Source organism: Antedon bifida, chromosome 10, assembly GCF_963402885.1.
Source record: "Antedon bifida chromosome 10, ecAntBifi1.1, whole genome shotgun sequence".
Classification (NCBI taxonomy): Eukaryota; Metazoa; Echinodermata; class Crinoidea; order Comatulida; family Antedonidae; genus Antedon; species Antedon bifida.
This window is the reverse complement of record NC_136235.1, coordinates 16,110,930-16,131,106: the sequence shown is the minus strand read 5'-3', so window position 1 is coordinate 16,131,106 and position 20,177 is coordinate 16,110,930. Positions and strand designations below refer to the sequence as shown.

At 34.4% G+C, this 20,177-nt stretch overlaps 2 protein-coding genes across 2 annotated transcripts; both read left to right on the top strand.

The window, feature by feature from the left end:
- The first annotated feature begins 172 nt into the window (after positions 1-172).
- LOC144854262 (TATA box-binding protein-associated factor, RNA polymerase I, subunit C-like) lies at positions 173-12,155 on the top strand. Its single transcript, XM_078712189.1, has 17 exons — positions 173-213; positions 1,379-1,634; positions 2,244-2,344; positions 2,736-2,837; positions 3,089-3,250; positions 3,747-3,849; positions 4,392-4,763; positions 5,351-5,483; positions 6,670-6,738; positions 7,251-7,380; positions 7,995-8,162; positions 8,868-8,997; positions 9,087-9,144; positions 9,301-9,442; positions 9,705-9,939; positions 10,669-10,982; positions 11,596-12,155. Exons 1-17 carry the CDS (start codon positions 187-189, stop codon positions 11,854-11,856), a joined length of 2,763 nt encoding a protein of 920 aa, XP_078568315.1. The 5' UTR covers positions 173-186; the 3' UTR covers positions 11,857-12,155.
- A 5,895-nt stretch (positions 12,156-18,050) lies between these two features.
- LOC144854842 (large ribosomal subunit protein uL22-like) lies at positions 18,051-20,076 on the top strand. Its single transcript, XM_078712831.1, has 5 exons — positions 18,051-18,202; positions 18,316-18,356; positions 18,829-19,062; positions 19,318-19,414; positions 19,885-20,076. The coding sequence occupies exons 1-5, from the start codon at positions 18,163-18,165 to the stop codon at positions 20,022-20,024; spliced, it is 552 nt and encodes a 183-aa protein (XP_078568957.1). The 5' UTR covers positions 18,051-18,162; the 3' UTR covers positions 20,025-20,076.
- The last annotated feature ends 101 nt before the right edge of the window (positions 20,077-20,177 follow it).

The following is a 20,177-nucleotide window of genomic DNA, read 5'->3' as shown; positions in this document are numbered from 1 at the left end:
TTCTCACCAAAATTATATACAATCATTTTTTATTTTAACAAAACAAATTATGAAAAAAATGTAATTAATCTTAAAAATAATTGCATGTATTTTAATTATTATATTAACAATGTTAATATATTTCTATTTTAAATAAATTTGAATACATTTGTTGTAAAGCCTACAAGAAAATGTCAGCCTCCTGGCATGCTCGCGGTGTTCGTGATGGCGCGTGTATGTAAACAACAACTTTTGTAAACATTTCTCAAGAGACTGGTCTAAAAACAACTTCATTCGAGTTCATTTATTAAGAATAATGATAATTTCTAGTAGGAATAATGCTATCGAATATATATTATGTTATAAGACTCTATTTAAAATTCCTAGCCTAGCCAGGCCCAGGGATTGACAGACGATCGGGGCCAAAGACGATCGGGCTTTTTTTTAAGACGATCGGGTACAAACGCGTGCGGACGTTCGGGCCCAACTTTGTGGACGATCGGGCCAATATAATTAGACGATCGGCCCATTATAAAAATAAAGGAAAGAAGATCGGGTACACGAAAACGAATGGATTTATAATTGATTGTTCATAAAATAAATTAAGGGTGTTCTTTCCACGAGTTTGTGATACAAATGTAATAAACTAGGAGGCCTAGGCCTATGTACATTTCGATACTCATTTATTTTTTTTGCCGAGAACTCAATTATAAACTATTATGAAACGGATTTACAAATGATATACTTGGCTATCGCATCGGGCCCAATGTTAAACTATCAGGCCCAAGTTTGTGGACGTTCGGGCCAAACGTATAAGACGATCGGGCACATACAAAAATGGGCCCGATTGTCTCTATGATGGCCTTGATCGTCTGTTTACCACCAGCCTACTAGGCCTACTAACTAGGCTCAACAAGCAAATAAATAGAATAGCATGCATGATGCGGGGCGAGGCATAATTGCGCCATCAGGGTGATCCGGGCCAGGGTAGGCTAGGTCTACCTTTGGGCTTTAATTAGGTGCGCTGGTCTTGTAGTAGTGGATGAATTGGGCAAGTGTGCAATAAAAGCTAGGCCTAGCTGCTGTAACTAAAATCTAGAGAATTCACAACAACTGAACAGCACAAGCTTGGTTGGTTGGTTGGTTCCCACTCTCGGACGACGTATTAAAGCGCAATGCAAGCGAGTTGACATATGACATGATTATGATCTATCGCAGTGCAGCCTCTTTGGTGGGTACCAACCTTTAGAGGATAAAAAGTACTTGTGACTTTTAATCAGTTTTCGAGCTAAGTGAATAACTATGCAACCACTTAGCTACAGTAGCTTGCGTAACCAATCTTTTATTTTTAATCAAACCTATTTTATAATTTATTATTCTTCTTCTTTTAATCAGATAGTTTGAGATGGAATTTCCGAAGTACAATTATCCATTGTCGTGGAGAAGAACTTCCGAGGACATCCCTAAACTTAGTGATGATTACGGTTGCTATAGAGCTGTTGCTTTTACAGAATCTGCATCTTCAAATGTAAATGACAATGATAACTCGCAAGCATCCAATTTTGCATTCAACTTTAAACGCAACCCTGGAAAACAAGAAAGGTGTCACTACACTGCCACATCTACCAGTCTACCATTACTTCATCCAGAAGAAGGTACAGCATTATGTAACCCAAGAGTCAGTAGTTAATTAAAGATGTATTGTCCCCCTGAAAAAATAATTCTTAACATTTTTGTTGAATATTCCATTTTAATGTAATATAATAGTAATCCACTTTGACCAAAAATTGGATTGGAAAAAAATGTATTTACCTGATTAACTTAATTAAAACTACAAAATAACATATTCAAAGTCTGATTTAATGAATCTTCATTTTTCTTGTTTTTGGGGGACAATACATCTTTAATATAGAAATTAGTGACTTTAAAAAAAAAAATGTGTTTTACCAATTTTGCAACAAACTCTCACACATGGTGTACCACAAACTTTATAAAAATGTTGGTATTATGACAATAATAATGTAAATCATTAAAGGGTACCATAAGATTTCTATTGTTTATTATCAAGTATAAACCTTTGCAAAAACATGGATAATGAGACCAGTTTTCATTAGCGGTAAAAACAAGCATGAGATATTAGTTAAAAATAGACATTTTACACCCAGAACTGCCCTTTAAAAAAGGCTTCCATTGGCTGACACAAAAGTCTTCATACAGTTTTTATAGAATTTGATATCATTTCCTATGTTTTCGTATAATTTCAGATCCCGGAATACCAGATGTAATAATAGAAGATTTATTTCAATATACATTAAGCTTTCGAAATAAAAACCAACCAATGAGGAACAATCGAGCTGCTCAGCAGGTAACTGTAATATTCAAGATGCATTTAAATAACAAATTCAATTACTATCCTTCTCAAAGATAAGACTAACACAATGCTCTACATAGACAAAGTCTAAAACAAGTGAAATTTTGTTTTTTTTTGTAAAACATCTGTTGGGACTTGAACCCAGGACACTGGGATTGGTAGCCGAGCATTTTAATCACCAAGCTACAACTCCACTCTACAGTTATAATGCGCCTTTAATTTGGAAGATAATTAACAAAATCTACCCCTCATCTCACTTCAGTTTCTCCTAACCACTGAGAATGAAATAAATACAGTATGTTATGTAAACACAAATTGTTTAAATGCAGAACAATGTGTATTTTAATGATATTACTTTAATTGATATTCTGTTATATAATTTTAGGCTGCATATTTTTATAAAAATTACCCTGAAATTGCATTTGACACAAGCGAAACCATTTTATCAGGGTGCTTTAGAACAGTTGGTGAAGGGCATATTTATCAGGTAAATACTGTACTTTTTGTAGAATTGAGTCTATACAAATAAAATATAATACAAATGGATATAAAGGCATATAAAATGTGAATATGAATCTGTGTGAATTAAATTTTTGTAAAGTTTATACTACAAGCATATTCACCAGTCTAATTAGCCTAGCTTGTGACATGTTTTGCCCCTTGCAAAAAGAGCAGAAAAGAGCCCCATTGTGGGCTTGCCCTCAATAAACATAAAACTAATCGTTTTGTTCTTCACAGAAATATAAAAAGAAATACAGAAATTCAATTGTACCTGTGAAGATTGGTAATTTAGAGAAAGAAAATATGTACAGATTATTAGGCGATGTACTGTCAGACATACCCATTGATTTAATACAGACATTACTACATGAAGAGATTGAATCATTATCAAAAAGAATCGTAAGTTTTATATTTACAAATTCTGCTGTTATTGGGTTCTATTTCAAATAGGTTATCCGAGTGAACACCGGTTCTCGTCAGATCACCGAAGTTAAGCAACGTTGGCCCGGTTGTGTTCTGGATGGGGGAACCGTCTGGGAATTGCGGCGGGTGCTGTATATACCAGAGAGTGATGATGTAATGATATCGGACTAGCATGTGATAGGCATGAGTTTGTACCATAACTGATTGCATCCTCAGGCAAGATGTTTAACTCTCATTGCCTCATCCTTCGGATGGGATGTACAGCAGTTTTTCTTGTGTACATAGTGCACGTTAAAGAACTTGGTACACTATTCGAAATGAGTAGGATATCGTCTCACAGTGTGCTGATCTTGTAGGCTACCATGGGTCCGTGGAAGGCCTAATCCAAATTTCTTCAGTTTTCAGTTAAGCTTGAGGACCAAGAATAATACATTTAACATTTATATTGTTTACGCTATTTTATTTATCAAAGGTAAACAACCCATTATATTGTGGCGGGTGCATTGCGTACCAACAAGTTTGCAAGAATGCTGGTGTTGTACTTAGTGTTTCTGGACCATCATTGGACATACTCAGTATCCTTTTTTAATTTTTCATTTCCTCCAGCCTCCATTATTACAGTATAATCACTATAGATATCTAAACACCATTCATTCAGAGCAGGCAACGTAGGAAGACTGAATTTGACTGGGGTTTGAGAAGATGATGTTTTAAGCTCTGTCTACCCTATTAAACTGAAAAAAAAGTTTGCCCAAATATGGTAGTGATATGCCCAAATATGGTAGTGATATGACATCATTATGTCCATATATGGGCACATCACATTTTGTTGTCACATAAAGTTTGATAGTGTAGACATGCTTGTCATCTCCAATTAATTTCACTATTTTAATGAATACTAATACAGTAATAGGAAAATCCTAAATTTATTGAATTAATTGAATACTTAAAGGGAGATATATCAAGTGCGAGTGGTGAATACTACCAGAGGGTACCTACAGATCTATCAACTCAAACCTGCAACACTTCTTTGGAGTCAACCTCAGTCTATACAGTATTTACCAAGACTAAAGTGTTAATGATGAAAATGATACCTTTCCTTAATGATGGATTTTAGAAATTCAACCAATATCAGTTAAAAGGGTGTCTTCAAAGAGGAAGCATGCTGATGTTGATCATGTGCCAACATCACATTTCTCTTTCCCGTTACCCACACCATCCCAAGATGTCACATCTTTCCCGTCACCCACACCATCCCACACATCTTCAACTATACCACCAGTATCTTCAACACCACTACGGAAGACCTCTTTATCGCCATCTGTCATGTCTCAAAATACCTCACAGTTATCTTCTGATGATACCGCGAGACCAGCACCATCTAAACGTGGAGGTGCTGATTACAGACTCTTAACAGAAAAAGAACCGCACTTAATAGCATTCCAGGGTGTCATCAGGCAAATCACATCCACTAAAGCATCGTTTCAAGGTAATTCCAAGAGTTTCTGTTGACAATTTTATTTAAAATAAGTTGTTTTGCTGAAGAAAATAATAAAATCACTTTATATATATTTTGATGGAGTCCAGATTTGTACAAATACAGTTTTTGGAAACTAGTTAATATATAAATACACCCATTTTTGTTATGTACTGTATAGAGTTGTATGGACAGTATTGTAATAAAATTGTTTTACCATTTTCAGTGGTATTATTCTAGAGAAGAATGAAAAGCCTTGTCTCCTTGTCTCTCCATATTTGTATTGTAGTAGATCAAATACTTTTCTTGATACTTAGTGGCGTAACAGCTATAAGCGCTCATTGGCTAAACCAAGGGGCCCCTTACGGGGGCCCTTGAGCAATGCCCAGAATCATTAAAATATGTCAAAAAAGGCTAAAAACTCCCGGCCTCCAGCGTTGGAGGGCTGCTTAGGGTTCTTAAACCAGGCCTCTGCGTTACGCTACTGACTTATCACCTTTTAGAGCTTCTCGGATCTATTAAATAAGAATTAATATTACTGCTGAAAGAATTTATGATATCATGTGTTAGTATCAAGTATTATTTTTCACTGTTTTTAGAGATTGTTTACGTGGGTATAAGAACAGATTATCACTGCCACATTTTAACAATTGAAAGCAATAGTGATGACCTAAAGTTTCAGATATTGCACACTGTGGAATTTCAACATCAACTCACATTTATTGCATTAAGGTATGTTACCGTGTCTTAAGCCCTGTCTACACTATCACACTTTATGTGACAATAAAATGTGATGGGCCCATATATAGACATGATGATGTCATATCAAATATTTGAGCATATCACTACCATATTTGGGCATAGCACACTTTTTTTGTCAAACTAGTTTGATAGTGTAGACAGAGCTTTAGAGATTGAAATGTATTGAATCATAAAGTGGTGTAAACTGAATTGAATTTATATCTCGGTATATTTATTCAACAATTCACATTTAAAAGTACATACATGGCAGCACATGGCTGAATTGCATATGTATTACACAATAAAAAAAAATGTAAACTATAGACAACACTATCAACTATATATATGTATATATATATATAAATCCAAAGGCAAATTATTGAAAAAATGACAATGCTGTGGGTATCAGTGGCTGGATCTCAATGGAGATACAAAAAAAAAAGCGAAAAGCTAAATCAAAACGATAAGTAAAACAGCCAGAAAAGTTAGCAGAGCTTTCGGGCAACACTAGCCCTTCATCAGTGCAAGTTAAGGAATTTGGATATATATATATATATATAAGAATAAGTTAGACTGCAGTTACCTCAAATAGTACAAGCAAAAAATAAATAAATTAAAGTTTGTTCAAAAGTTCAACCATAAAAGGAACTGGACTAGTCTGGAAACGTTTAGTTTTATAACAATAACTTTCCACTTTACGATTATGCCTAAGGGTCATGCAGGATCTATACTGAGGGGCAGGGAACCAGGTGGAGAATTGACCAGAGGCGTGTGCTTTAGAGGCAAAAACCTTGCACGTATGCCATCTAGTGTGAACAGAGAAAAAGGGTTTTCACTTGGCACATCACTCTGGGTATTTTATGAAAAATTGATGCCAAATATAGTATTTATTTATTGTTATTCATTGTATTATATTGTTAATGGCACTCACACCGGCGCCTTACGTTGTATCAAGGCACCACAATATCCCACCTCTTCAACACGCAACTCAAAATAACACCATCACAAACGAATGCGCACACTGTTGAATACCCTGCTTCTGATATTAGTACATGGGAACCAAAAATGCATAATTGTTATTCGAATGAACGTTCATACGTGCTGGTAAGGTATGTTGAATTTTGTGCTGTAAGCTTGTTTAAAGAAACATTATATAATTGTTTATGTTTTCTTACAGTCCCTTTATTCCTGGTGAGTGTGTTATAACATTAGAAAATGGTGGAGTTGATTTAATCACAGAGTCAGGGTAAGATTAACTATTTTTGACAATTTCATCAGCTACTGTATAGTTTTAGATGCTTTTACTCAATCATGGCCTATTTATGTTTTTCATCAAAATTAACATAAGGTTTATCGCAAGTAGATTGATTTCGCGAAAAACGTCATTGTACAATGCATGATGGGAAGGGTTTGGGAGCAAACGTCACAACGCCTATGTACAGACAACAAATCATGTACGTATGCGTTGTGACATGCTCCAAAATCCTTCCTACCATGCGTGTGAATCAAATGTAGGCCTTGGCTAGGCCAGGCTAGGGCTACCTTTTATTTGATTCAAATAACAGGAATCTATTTAGATGTTATATAGAACAAATAATGAATGTTTATATTCATGTAATGGTACAAATAATGGCATTTGGTGAATGATGAAAGGTTAAATATTTTCATCATTCACCTCATGCCATTATTTGTACTATTACACTCATAAAAATTCATTATTTGTATAATATTATATTCATTTTCTTCTTTGTTTTTTAGTGTAGAGACTCAGATTTCACCTGTATTTGAGGGATTTACTGGTTCTGTATGGAGGCAATGTCACTTTGGTAGTCATGCCAGGCTAATAGTATCAATAGAACATAACAAAATTGATCTAATAGATACGAAGGTGTGTAAAGCAATACCATAAATCAAAGGTTTTATAATAATAAAGAGAAAGAGTGGCATTAGTAGGTGACATCAGCAAGGTGTATATATAACAGCGTTATAATAATAATAATAATATCCTGGATTTATAAAGGCCATAATGTTGTGAAACCTCTAAGCGCTGTACATCATCATGATCAAACATGTATGGAAACGTACCCCCATAATGCAGCTAGTAATCAGCACAAAGTTGTGCCTTGACCTTTTATACCAGATTCACATTTGTACACCTGGGTGGAGAAAACAATAATGTGTGTAAACAATACCATAATTCAAAGGTTCTATAATAATATCCTGGATATATAAAGTGCCTAATGTTGTGAAACATCTAAGCGCTGAACATATTATTACCCGGGTCATTTTTGGATCAAACGCATATGGAAACGTAATTCCCTAACGCAGCTAGTAATCAGCACAAAGTTGTGCCTTGACCTTTGCCAGATACCCATTTGTACACCTGGGTGGAGAGATGCAAACATTTTATAACATGCAACATTTCTACTCTACTTTTTACAGAACTATTTCTTGTGTTTAAATACAATAACATTTATCAGTAGCTTGTTTTTGTATTTCTAGGATACTGGAAACCTGAAAGAAACAAATTTGTTTCAATTACCAAGCAAGCATTTGACGACGTTGGAAGACATCTTGGTTTCTAGGCAGCATCCTAGCAACTACTTCTTTCATTTTGTCGCTACTCATCACCAACTCTTGATGTTTGATGAGAGGTTGCCACAAGTACCAGTAAGGCTTCCATAAAATAATATTCTACAGTGCTTGTACATTTTTAGATGATGTGTTTTTGACACAGTAGGTAGTTTTTGATTTGCGATCGATGACCTAGACCATAGTTGATTTAACACAATGTGGCAGATTAATTCCTTGGCGTAACTCACTGTAGTGCCACCTCAATTTAATGAAATGGCGTAAGAGACTGGTGGGTCGAATCAGAACCTTTAGTAACCTCCCTCTTCTTCTTTAAATGTTTCTTGAATTCAAGAGTACTTTCAGCTTCTACACAATGTTGGCAGGAAGTGTGTTCCAAACATTTACCAACCTTTGTGAGAAAAAATGCCGCCTACAGTTCAAACGGGCCAATGGTTTATTTAGTTTCCAGCTATGGCCTCTAGTAACTGAACCAATAGGCAAATTAATATCCGCTTTTCCTCTTGAAATTGTGTATGTTTCAAGGAGGTTCCCTCTGGTTCTTCTCTCCTCTAAATGCCATGTCAGTTCATTTTGTGCAGGCAAGGACATTGGAGCGTGCTTCCTTACTCTATTCCTTAACCGGTATTCTAGGTCCATGCAACGACAAATGACACAATATGTGCAAGTCCCAGATGGTCAAAACTCTGCCCTATACGCTGACAAACATATTAAAGATACCAGGTATACAACTGAAAGTTATTTGAATAAAATTGGAAACAATTAAACTTCTTTTTTTTTTAGATATTAGAGTGGAATCATTTATTGACAACACCTCCAAACTACATCGATGTCTTTGCACCAGTAAACAAGGATCATGTGGTGATGGTAGCTTCTTATGCTTCCAATGAAGCTCACTGCTTCCAGTTTGAAGGTACCATTCCTCTTCTTTGCTTCTTTGTAATTTCCTTGTTGAATTATGTTATGTAATTTTGGTTTTAGTGTATTTTTTTATTCTTTAAGTGAAGAAAGCCAAACCTCCAAGTGTTGTTGGTCCTGGTTGGAAAATAGCGTCTATCAGGTAGGTTAATTAAACTGTGACACAGTGTTTTGTCGATCTGATGATAATGATTTATTGATTGATCAGTGTATTGATTGATAGATAGATTGTTACTGTACCACAAACATGCTTGATTTCAACTTTAACTTGTCAGTTGGTTTGTTTTTTTCTCTCTAGGGGTTGGTTCTCTCTTCTACCATCCATACCATCAGCAAGCCATGTGTATGAAGCAGCAAGGCAGAGACTTGAGAAGCCATTTATTGGTGTTTGTATTATTGGACATCAGTCAAGTAAACACTCGGGATTCACAACTCTTATGGTATTACAAATAAAAACACACGACAAATGATTAAAGATATATTGTTCCCCTGAAAAATTAATTAAAAACTGTCATAATAGTTATTCAATTTCACCAAAAATTAAATATTTATACCAATGTTAAAATTGCAGTTTAGTATAGATTTAATAGTAAAAAGTTTTTATTTTTGACTTTCATTAATATCTATATTATTATTCTTTGTAGCTTCCACCATATCTATGTCCTTATCTGAATTAATTAAAGTATCATTTTTTTCATCTAGTCCAATTCCCTTGGTGATGTCTTTTACCAAACGTACATATCAACCCATCACAGACCAGCATTGGATAAAACACTAAATGTGGGACCTGGTTGTCCAGAATTTAAACTAAATAAAGCTGAATTAAAGAGGTGTTATGATTGGCTAAATGCTCTTACCCTTGACTATGAGAAAAACCCAATAGATGATGGATGCCTTGTTGATGCAAAGAAAATAGATGCATCAGATTTATGTGAAGGTAAGATAATGAAATATTAATAATAATAACAATAACATTTGTTGAGCACACATATCCACCAGTGCTCAAGGGGCTTGTGGAAAACAACCAAAGGAAACTAATCTGGGAGCTTAAAAATCTAGACAAAATCCACATTCCGTTCTGCATTCCTAACCACCAATTTAAGGTGCACAGACCGGCTACTCACAGGTTTTCTCAGTTATGTGAGCATCTAACTTAGACAATTTAAAACCAAAGAGATTCAGATATTGTTTTATATTATCATATATCAAATCTAGTGAACCTTTGGTCACTATTACTAACATTCTTTTATATTATCAAAAACCATAAATAAACAATTATTTATTCTAACACATATTTTTATTAATATTATAATCATAAAAATAATTAAATATGTAAAAAATAAAATAATGGATTAACCAACTTATCGCATGACAGTCTAATCGATATACAAGATCATTACATCCAACTGCCAGCATCATCTTCCTATCATTTGAATATTTATTAATCACACACCGTATACTCTATCTCAAACAAATATTTCAATCTTCTATCAACTAAAGCCAAAGTATAGTCGTTATCTCAGGACCATTCTATAGTCACCACCAGGTAGGCTTGCTTGATCAACGTTTCTATGAATGGATGACTAGTTGAGAGCAAAAACACTAGTAGACCAAACCCAGTATCGTTTTGATTGATTACTTTTATTTTACATGTATTTTGTATTAGAGGTGTGCATGGAGTTAGAGCCTGACCCTGGATGTCCCTTCTGCTGCAAAGAACCAACAACAAGCAGGTATGGTCACATGTCACCATTGAATTGTCCAGCATGTGGCCTCAATCCAGACGTCTCGTTTAATCTCTTAGAGAAGTATAATACAGAATCTTGTATCCTAACCAAAAAAAGTCTGGGGATGTCTGATGCTGAGGAAGAGGAGGAAATAATTGGAGATGACCTAGATGTTGAACCAGAAGGCTTGGATACAGATGAAGTTGGACAGGCACTGTTAAGGGCATGGAAAGCATCAGCAACAGATATTGAGGTAGGTAAAAGCTATACAATTAGACGGATCGAAGAGTGGGGTGTTTACTAAATTTTGAAAATTACAATGCAAAAGATAGGAAATTAGTACAGAACTTTTACTTTTAAAATATTTAGGACCATATCATCCCTATACTAATGACTGCATATCAATAAATTTATTAAGTTTACCGACACAGTACATAAAAATGTGATTAATATGGTGAAATACTGCAGCTAATTAATATTAATATGAATAGTAATAAACAACATGGCAACTCTATTAAATTGTACAGATGCTAGCAGTGGAGTAACGTAGAGACCTGAGGCCCCTGGTTTAGGAACCCTACGTGGCCCTTTAGGCTGTAGGCCTCGGGCGTTTTTAGCTTTTTTGACATACAGTATTTTATAATAATTTTAATAATCTGGGCACTGCTCAGAGACCCCCATAAGCTCCAGGGTCCCAGGGTTTAACCAGTAAGCACTGACAGCTGTTATGCCACTGGATGCTAGGTGACCACTTGAATACACAACACATGAATTAAAAATGTCTTTAAAATTTTGCTTATTCTAAAGTAATTTCAACCAGTATATTTCAGTTGTTTGTGTAACTGATTTTGATCTCGAATTCACAGCCAAACGATATAGGTACAAGTACACCGAAAAGACAACATACAAACTCACAAGACAAGTCCGGGAGACCACCAAACACCAACACTCCGAACCAAGATGTTACAGATAGTAGGACTGTTAACCAGGAAGAAATTCCATTATCACAAGATCCCGCGTCACAGGAAAGCATCAACATGTTCAGTCAATCTCAATCCCAGACTATTAGACAATCGGGAAGAAAACGAAAACGACCGGCAAAATTACGCGGAGTAATGGGATTTTAAAATGGTTACTGTATTTTATATTTGTAAAGTACTTGTGTTGATGCCTATTGTATATTATATATATGTACAGTAAATATGTAAAAAATATTTTAATAATTTTATTATTAATTACTATATACAGTTATTATTTGGTGGGTGGGGGAGGGTGGAAGCTTGGTTTATCCACATGTACTTGTAAATGCAGTTTAAAACCTGCTTCGGGGTGGATATATTCGCTAGTAATATTCTAAAGATACTGTACCAGTACAAAAGCCATATAGGTATTAACATTTTTATTATAAAAGTTTTGTTACTGTTGATGTTCTGACCCAATTGACATTTTTTATAACCAAAGAATTATCGGTATGAGAATACATTTTTTATAAAAACCAAACAAGTTGTTAATTTTTGTATAAACCATAAATAGTGTCTTATAATATATAACTTCCACAATCATCTTAACATTTGATTCAGAATTAGTGATGAGACTTTTAATAATACACATTCTAAAACACATTCTAAAACAGTGAAGGACGGCTCCTACAAAATCATTATCATCGTATGTGTTTAGGTGTATTGCAATGATATCAAATAAACTGGTGTTTTGTTTCATCTCTCCTGTAGAGGGATGGGCGTTACCATGCATCATTGACAATATATGCTAAAGATGAAGTTAAGTCGGCACCTCTACAACAATGCAATATTTTAATAGCTGAGAAAAAAATTTATTTTTATCAGTTGAATGATTCAACCTCACGTGTCAATGACCTGAGTTGTTGCATGAAGGTTTAAAAACTTTTGACATACACATTACAAACCACACATTTATTACAATATATGGTTACAAATTTATCATAAAATGTAAACATTATATATATAAAATTGTAAGACATTTATCTTTTCTTACAGTAGTTAATTATTAATATTTGAATTAAAAAAATATTATTTTAAAAATGGAATGTTATATGAAATTGTCATATTTTTCAATTACACATAGCAGATATACATTCATCCTTATTCAATGGTGCCAGCCACACAAATTAAAAATGTGTGTACAGATTTAATGGCAGTTACATACATGGTTCTAATACTACTCTATCTAAAGGTACTTCATAGTACAGAGGTACTTTTTAAATCATACCCATACTAGAATTAATCAATTGCAAAAAATTAAAATTGATTATTAACTAAATTAATTAGTTATTACAAAATACAGTTACATGTAAATCTTATCTTAATCTTACTGTAAAATGATGCTGACCCACCACCAAACAAAATGTTATCCAAATAATACTATGATGAAATTGTTGTAGCATATACAACAATATACTAAAATTAAGTAGGAGTTGCCAGTTGCAGCAGGGTGCAATCATTTCATTTCTTATTTCTAGCCTCAAAATGCGTTCCACAGTCACCATTGGCTGATTAGATATCATGGTTGTAACCATTTTTATGAATCGGCTTGACTCGCTGAGGCCGACTCGCTCCTAGTTCTGGTGGTGGAACAAGTCTTCTCGGATAAGAACTATAAACCGTAGGTCCAGTGTACACAGTTATAACCTGTGTGCACTTTAAAGAACCCAGTTCATTATTCGAGAAGAGTAGGGGGTTACCCCAGAGAACTGGTTCACAAAATAGCCCCTGTATCAGGGGGATTACCACCTATCTGATAGGACAGTGATTAATTCACAGGTAATCCTTGGCCACATTGCCTAAAGACATAAAATAAAAATAAAATAAAATTTCACCGGATCAAATTACAGTAACTAATGCTGAGCAGACCTAAATGTAAACTAGATTTGAACTCGTCACTTTGACGAGTTCAGGTTATCCGCGGAAATGCAACATGCACATACGTTAAACTATTATGAACGTCGACAATTATTATGCCATCCTATGACATGCTTCCAGAAAACTGAGGAGCTATAATAGATTCAAAATTGGCATTATTTTGACAATATTTCTAACTTTTTCAACTAAAACGCGCGCAAATGGTATAAATCAACGTGTTCGTATGACGTCATTTTAATTTGAAATGATGTCAATCTTTTTTAAAATGACTAGAAAAGGCTGGAAAATCATAATTCAAGAGAAAAAAACATGATTTTCATGCTCCGTGCGCACCATACGCGTAAATTTTTTCGCGCGTGCTGGAATTTTTGACATGCTTAAAATGTCATGATCAGCGTAGAAAGTTGATTAGAAATTAATTTTGCGCATTTTGAAATTTTAAATGCGCGTGCGCGCGTAACTTTTTGTGAAACATGCCATTTTTAATCCATAGAAAGTTTGCCCTTGATATGACTTAAATTTTCACAAAGTGTCAATACAAAATGACTTTTGGTTTATAATCTGTGATCAATCATTGAAATTCATAAAATCGCGCGTAACTTACGCTGCGCGACTCTAACGTCATATAACGAAATTTCTTGCACATCTACAGCTACAGGTCACTCTTATGACAAAGTTATACATTCTTATGTTGACCAGAATTGGAGATACGCTGCCAACAAAATTCCGGGAAAGAAAGAAGAATAACATAGAAGAACTAGATTTGAACTCGTCACTTTGACGAGTTCGGGTTATCCGCGCAAATGCAACATGCACATACTTAACTATATGAACCTCGACAATTATTATGCCATCCTATGACATGAAATAAATATGTTTACAGTGCTGAATTGTACCTATTATGTAGCACTATAGCATACACCATATTACAGTATTTTACAGAATAAACTGTATATGTTATATACAGTGTAGCATAGACAAAATTACGAGACCCATCTTTTAAATCCAATTATTAACACGATGACATCATCAAATTGACATATAAAGATAACAATTTTAGAAGATAATTATCTAAATAATTAAATTAAAACAAATTTGAAGAATTTTGGGCATGTAAAAGTGAGATGCGCTCTCGTTTAAACGCAATGAACTTTTACGCAAGAGATGTAAATGTGACTTTTTGAATTCAACTGGCCATATGATGACGTCACAACATCTGATTGGCAAAATATTCACATCAATTCGTATCCACAATCCAATAGCTTCCAGAAAACGTTTTAATCATGATTATCACTTTTTATTCTGACGAGCTATAACAGATTGAAATTTACTGTAAAGATGAAAATAAGTGACCCACGTTATTTACGTTTTTAGACATGATGACGTCATAAAAATTAAAATATTTTTAATTCATGCGAAAGATAGTTGATTAACGTAGACAATATTAAAATTTCGGGGGAAATGGAATACGTATAACCTAGAAGCGCTTTGTTGAATTTGATGAGCAATAACGAAAGAGTAAAAAATCCTATATTTTACATTCGTGTGGCCATACGATGACGTCATAACATCCGAGTGGTAAAGGTTCTGCATGAATTCATATCTACAACATATCTGCTTACATATTAAATTTAAAAAATTGGGGGTCGTGGATGATCCTGAGGAGCTATAATAGATTAAAAATAGGCTTAATTTTGACAATTTGTTGTCACTTTTGCAACTAAAACGCGCGCAAATGGTCTAAATCAACGTGTTCGTATGACGTCATTTTAATTTGAAATGATGTAAATCTTTTTTAAAATGACTAAGAAAGGCTGTAAAATCATAATTCAAGAAAAAAACACATGATTTTCATGCTCCGTGCGCACCTTACGCGTAATTTTTTTCGCGCGCGTGGGAATTTTTGACATGTTTAAAATGTCATGATCAGCGTAGAAAGTTGATTAGAAATTAATTTTGCGCATTTTTAAATTTTAAATGCGCGTGCGCGCGTAACTTCTTGTGAAACATGTCATTTTTAATCCATAGAAAGTTTGCCCTTGATATGACTTAAATTTTCACCAAGTGTCAATACAAAATGACTTTTGGTTTATAATCTATGACCAAACATTGAAATTCATAAAATCGCGCGTAACTTACGCTACGCGACTCTAACGTCATATAACGAAGTTTCCTGCACATCTACAGCTACAGATCAATCTTATGACAAAGTTATACAATCTTATGTAAGGGTGAGAGATATGCGTGCAACAAAATTCCGGGAAAGAAAGAAGAACAAAGATGATGAAAAAAAAGATATTTACAATCACATGGGTTATCCTGCAACTAAGTTGCGGATAACCAAAAAAAAAAAGATCGTGACAATAACAAGGGGTTATCCGCCAAGTGCGGATAACCAATTAATTTTATACAATTTTAATAAAGCAGTTAAAATAATATTTAGGCAAGATTGCACGATGACCATGTCGAGGTACTTCATAATCATTTGCCCGGAGTTCTCAACAGTTCCTTAGTGTGGATGACCTGATTGTAATTTACAAATAATCTTCATATGACAGATTTGGCCCACAGACGGCTAGTTGAGACCTTCATCATCAAGTACGGGCCTACCATAATACATGTGGTTCTAAAATAGGTCCAAAATTTTTCTCTGAATAAATTCATCATCCTCTATAGCTGTGATGCACCCTAATATTTCAGGCACTTCAATACCTCTAATTAACAACACAGGTATGACATTTTCCAGACAGTTTTTCAATGAATTCGCCAAAGCTGCGTTCATTTTATAACTAAATGTTCCACAATCCCTTGTCGAATTTGAAATCAAAAGGAATATGTAACGTGATTTACACATAGCTTCTATCATCTGGTTGTATTTGTATTCTCCAGCTGTCTCATCTCTTCGATCAAAATAAACAGTTTTTTGATGTTCCTCAAGAAATATTCTTATTTTATTTGCATCTTCATAATCATTTTTATGATACCACAAGAGTACATCATATTGATAGTATGGTGGTGGGAGATCTACAGCTGCCATATTGATAGTAAGTACTGTATCTGGAATGAAAACAACAGACTCAACTCATTATTAAACTGAAATAAAACACAACCGATATCATGCATTGTATTTGTAACCCATTATTTAAGGAGTATTTACAAATTGTTTACGGATAGAGTAGTAGTAGTAGGCCTACCATCACACAAAACAGGCTGCACCACAACAACAAATCGTACAACAAGCTTAACTTAACCCAATTTAAAAACATTATTAAATGATTCGCCAGCGGTGATGGCGAGTGACCGAAGTGTTATGCACAGTGTACAAAAAAGTACACAGTATAAGTAAGTAGGCCCTAGCGCCGACTAAGCCTAGAATAGGCTATAGCAAGCTAAATTTTAGCCAGCAGAGCCAAAAAAATACCCTACTAGGCCTACTACACTACTAGAGTAGCCTAGGCTAGTAGTAGGCTAGGCCTGACTTCTACCTACTATAGTAGACCTACTAGGCCTAGTACTAGCTAGGCCTAGGCTAGGCTAAGGGCCTTCTAGCTAGGCTAGGCTACAGTAGGCAGGCCCCTAGGCTAGTAGAGGCTAGGCCTACTACTACTAGGTAGGCCTATACTAGGCCGCCCTCTAGCTAGTAGAGGCCTATTTATTTAGACCTAAACAAAAGTAGCCTAGGCTAGAGGGACTAGGCTAGCTAGGCCTAACATTAGACTACCTAGACTTTATCGGTATTATACCATAATTTTCTTTGAAAAAGTATGTTCGTACTCTGTAGAAAATAAATAAGGATTAGCTAGGCCTAGGCTAGCTCCTGTTCTCTCCTTTCTCTCTCTCCCCCATGTCACAGTTCACTGCACAACAAGTCCTTTTCTCTTCCCATAATGCCATCTACTTCCTCTTTCAAAGCGTATCGCCTGAAACGTAAGTGTTTTCTTTCAATGAGTTAAAAAATCCATTCAAATCAAGTGCACTCAATTACATTTTTAAGTTTTAACTATATCTATATTTATAAATACAATTTTATGATCTTGATTCAGTGTTTAATAATCGAAAACAGTTTCTGTAACATAAAAAATTACGTGTAAACACCAAGCACTTTCTAGGCCTATTATCATGCATAAATAATTTCAGTAGGTTTGTGAAAGTGCAGTAGCGCCCGACAGGACTAACCGGCACTATCTAGCTAGACTAACTGGATCCGACTAACTTAACATTCATTAAGAATTGAGTTTGTAATTACGCCAGCTATTTGTGTAGCCTACCTAGCCTCTAGTAGACTAGTAGTAGAGGCTCACTAGATAGGAGGTCTGATTATACGCGGCGCTGATTATAATGTTTCTGATAGCAAATATGACATACAGTTACAGTCATCATGCACTCCGCTAGATTTAATGACCAAATGAGAAAGGATTGTAGAGTTGAATTGAATTCCTTCTTTGTCCTGGATGATGTGTCCGCTTTAATCATCATGATATTTTTTGCAATAGATAACAACATTTTTATTTATTTTTTAAATAGAAACCTTTCAGGATGACTCGCTATTCGCATGATGTTGATAATGCTGCCAAGTGTAAGTTAATATTAATTAATATTTTGATCTACAAAAGTAACTAATGAAGCATATTATTTGTCAATATGATGTTGTTTTAATGGTACTAATGTTAGTAATATTTGTTATTGCAGCTTGTAAGGCTCGAGGCTCTTATCTCCGTGTTCACTTCAAGGTAAAAAATTAATACTGGTATACAGATAAACAAATAAATGGTGAAAAAAACTATTGTATGTATGACTGTTATGCATAGATTTGATTATTAATGTGCAATAAATTTACAAAAGTTATGACAATAAAAATACTGTATAAAGCTCAAATTTAATGTGAGAACAAAATATGTGTCCATATATGGACACGATGTCATGTCACATTTGGGCACATTGCACTTTTTTTTTGTCAACTAGCTTTACACTACCACCTTACTTTTGATAAATTTTCATGCAAAATATGGCATTTGGATATAAATCCACTATTCATTTTAATATCTGAAGTAGTAATAAAATCTCTGGATGAACTGGGGCTTATACGTGCATCAGTAAGGTACATAGATGTAGGATGATAAATGTCTATACAATTATTTATGAATAGCAAAACTGTTGTAGTAGTGCAAATTGTAAAAGAAGATTCTTGTTTGATTTTTGTAGAACACCAGAGAAACGGCTCAAGTAATCAAACACATGCACATCCGCAAGGCAAACCGATTTCTCAAGGATGTCATGGCCAAAAAGCAATGTGTACCATTCAGACGATACAATGGATCTACAGGACGTAAAGCACAGGCTAAGGCTTGGAACACAACCCAGGGACGATGGCCACACAAGAGTGCAGAATTCCTGCTTCAGTTGTTGAAGAATGCTGAAAGCAATGCAGAGTACAAGGTTAGTGTTTACTTATTTCATTTATTTCACTTTACTAATAAACATATATAAAGTGGAGGAGCCTAAATGGAAGCTTAGCTTGTATTAATTCATATAAAATAGTACTACAACTTGATTATTTTATGATTAAAAAAAAATCATGAAAATATTTTGTAAAGCTAAATTACCAAATAATTTGTTATTACAGTATTATATTTGTTTAATCTTGTTGTTTAATTCTCAAACTAATATACTTCACACACAATTATTTTTAAGGGTTTGGACGTAGATTCTTTGGTAATTGATCACATCCAAGTAAACAGAGCCCCAAAAATGAGGAGAAGAACGTACCGGGCCCATGGAAGAATCAATCGTAAGTGTTGATAGTCTCCGACAAAGTTCAGTAATGGTTGTCGAAAAGTTCTCACAGCTAGTGATTAAAATAAACTTTTTATTTGTATTTTTATTGATACTAATTAAATTCAATCAACCAATAAATAAAACCATCAAACCTTTATATAGAAGATTATGTGAATTTTAAGCCATTTTTGCTATTTTTAATCCGTTTAAAAACTCTTGGAAATCACACAAATCTGAAAATGTTAGGGCAGTTAACCTCTTGTTCTGTTTAAACACCCCTGATATAGCAAGTATTTATTATAATTTAATTTAATATTATTTAATTATATATTCAAAATAATAACATTGAATTATAGATGTATTCAAATTCTAGTTTTCGGTCCTCAATTCAATTTCAAGCTTTGTTTAAAATATTCAGGTGATGACAATGATTTATTATTTAGTAGCTAGCCTGTATTTATCATTTCTTTTGTGCGTTTTCAGCTTATATGAGCTCTCCATGCCATGTTGAGATTATCCTGTCAGAGCGTGAAACCATCGTTCCCAAGCCTGAGGAGGAAGAAAAGAAAAAGAAAGTCTCAAAGAAGAAGATGCAGAAACAAAAAATGATGCAAAGAGACTAAATCGAACATCTAAATCAAACTGTAGAATAAATAAATTTAAAAGGATTCCTCACTGCGAATTTTGTGTATTTTGTGTTTCTTATATTGTGTGAATTTGGTTTTTTTTTTTATACATTCAATGCAACTTGGATTAAAATAATTATGGCTTCCAAG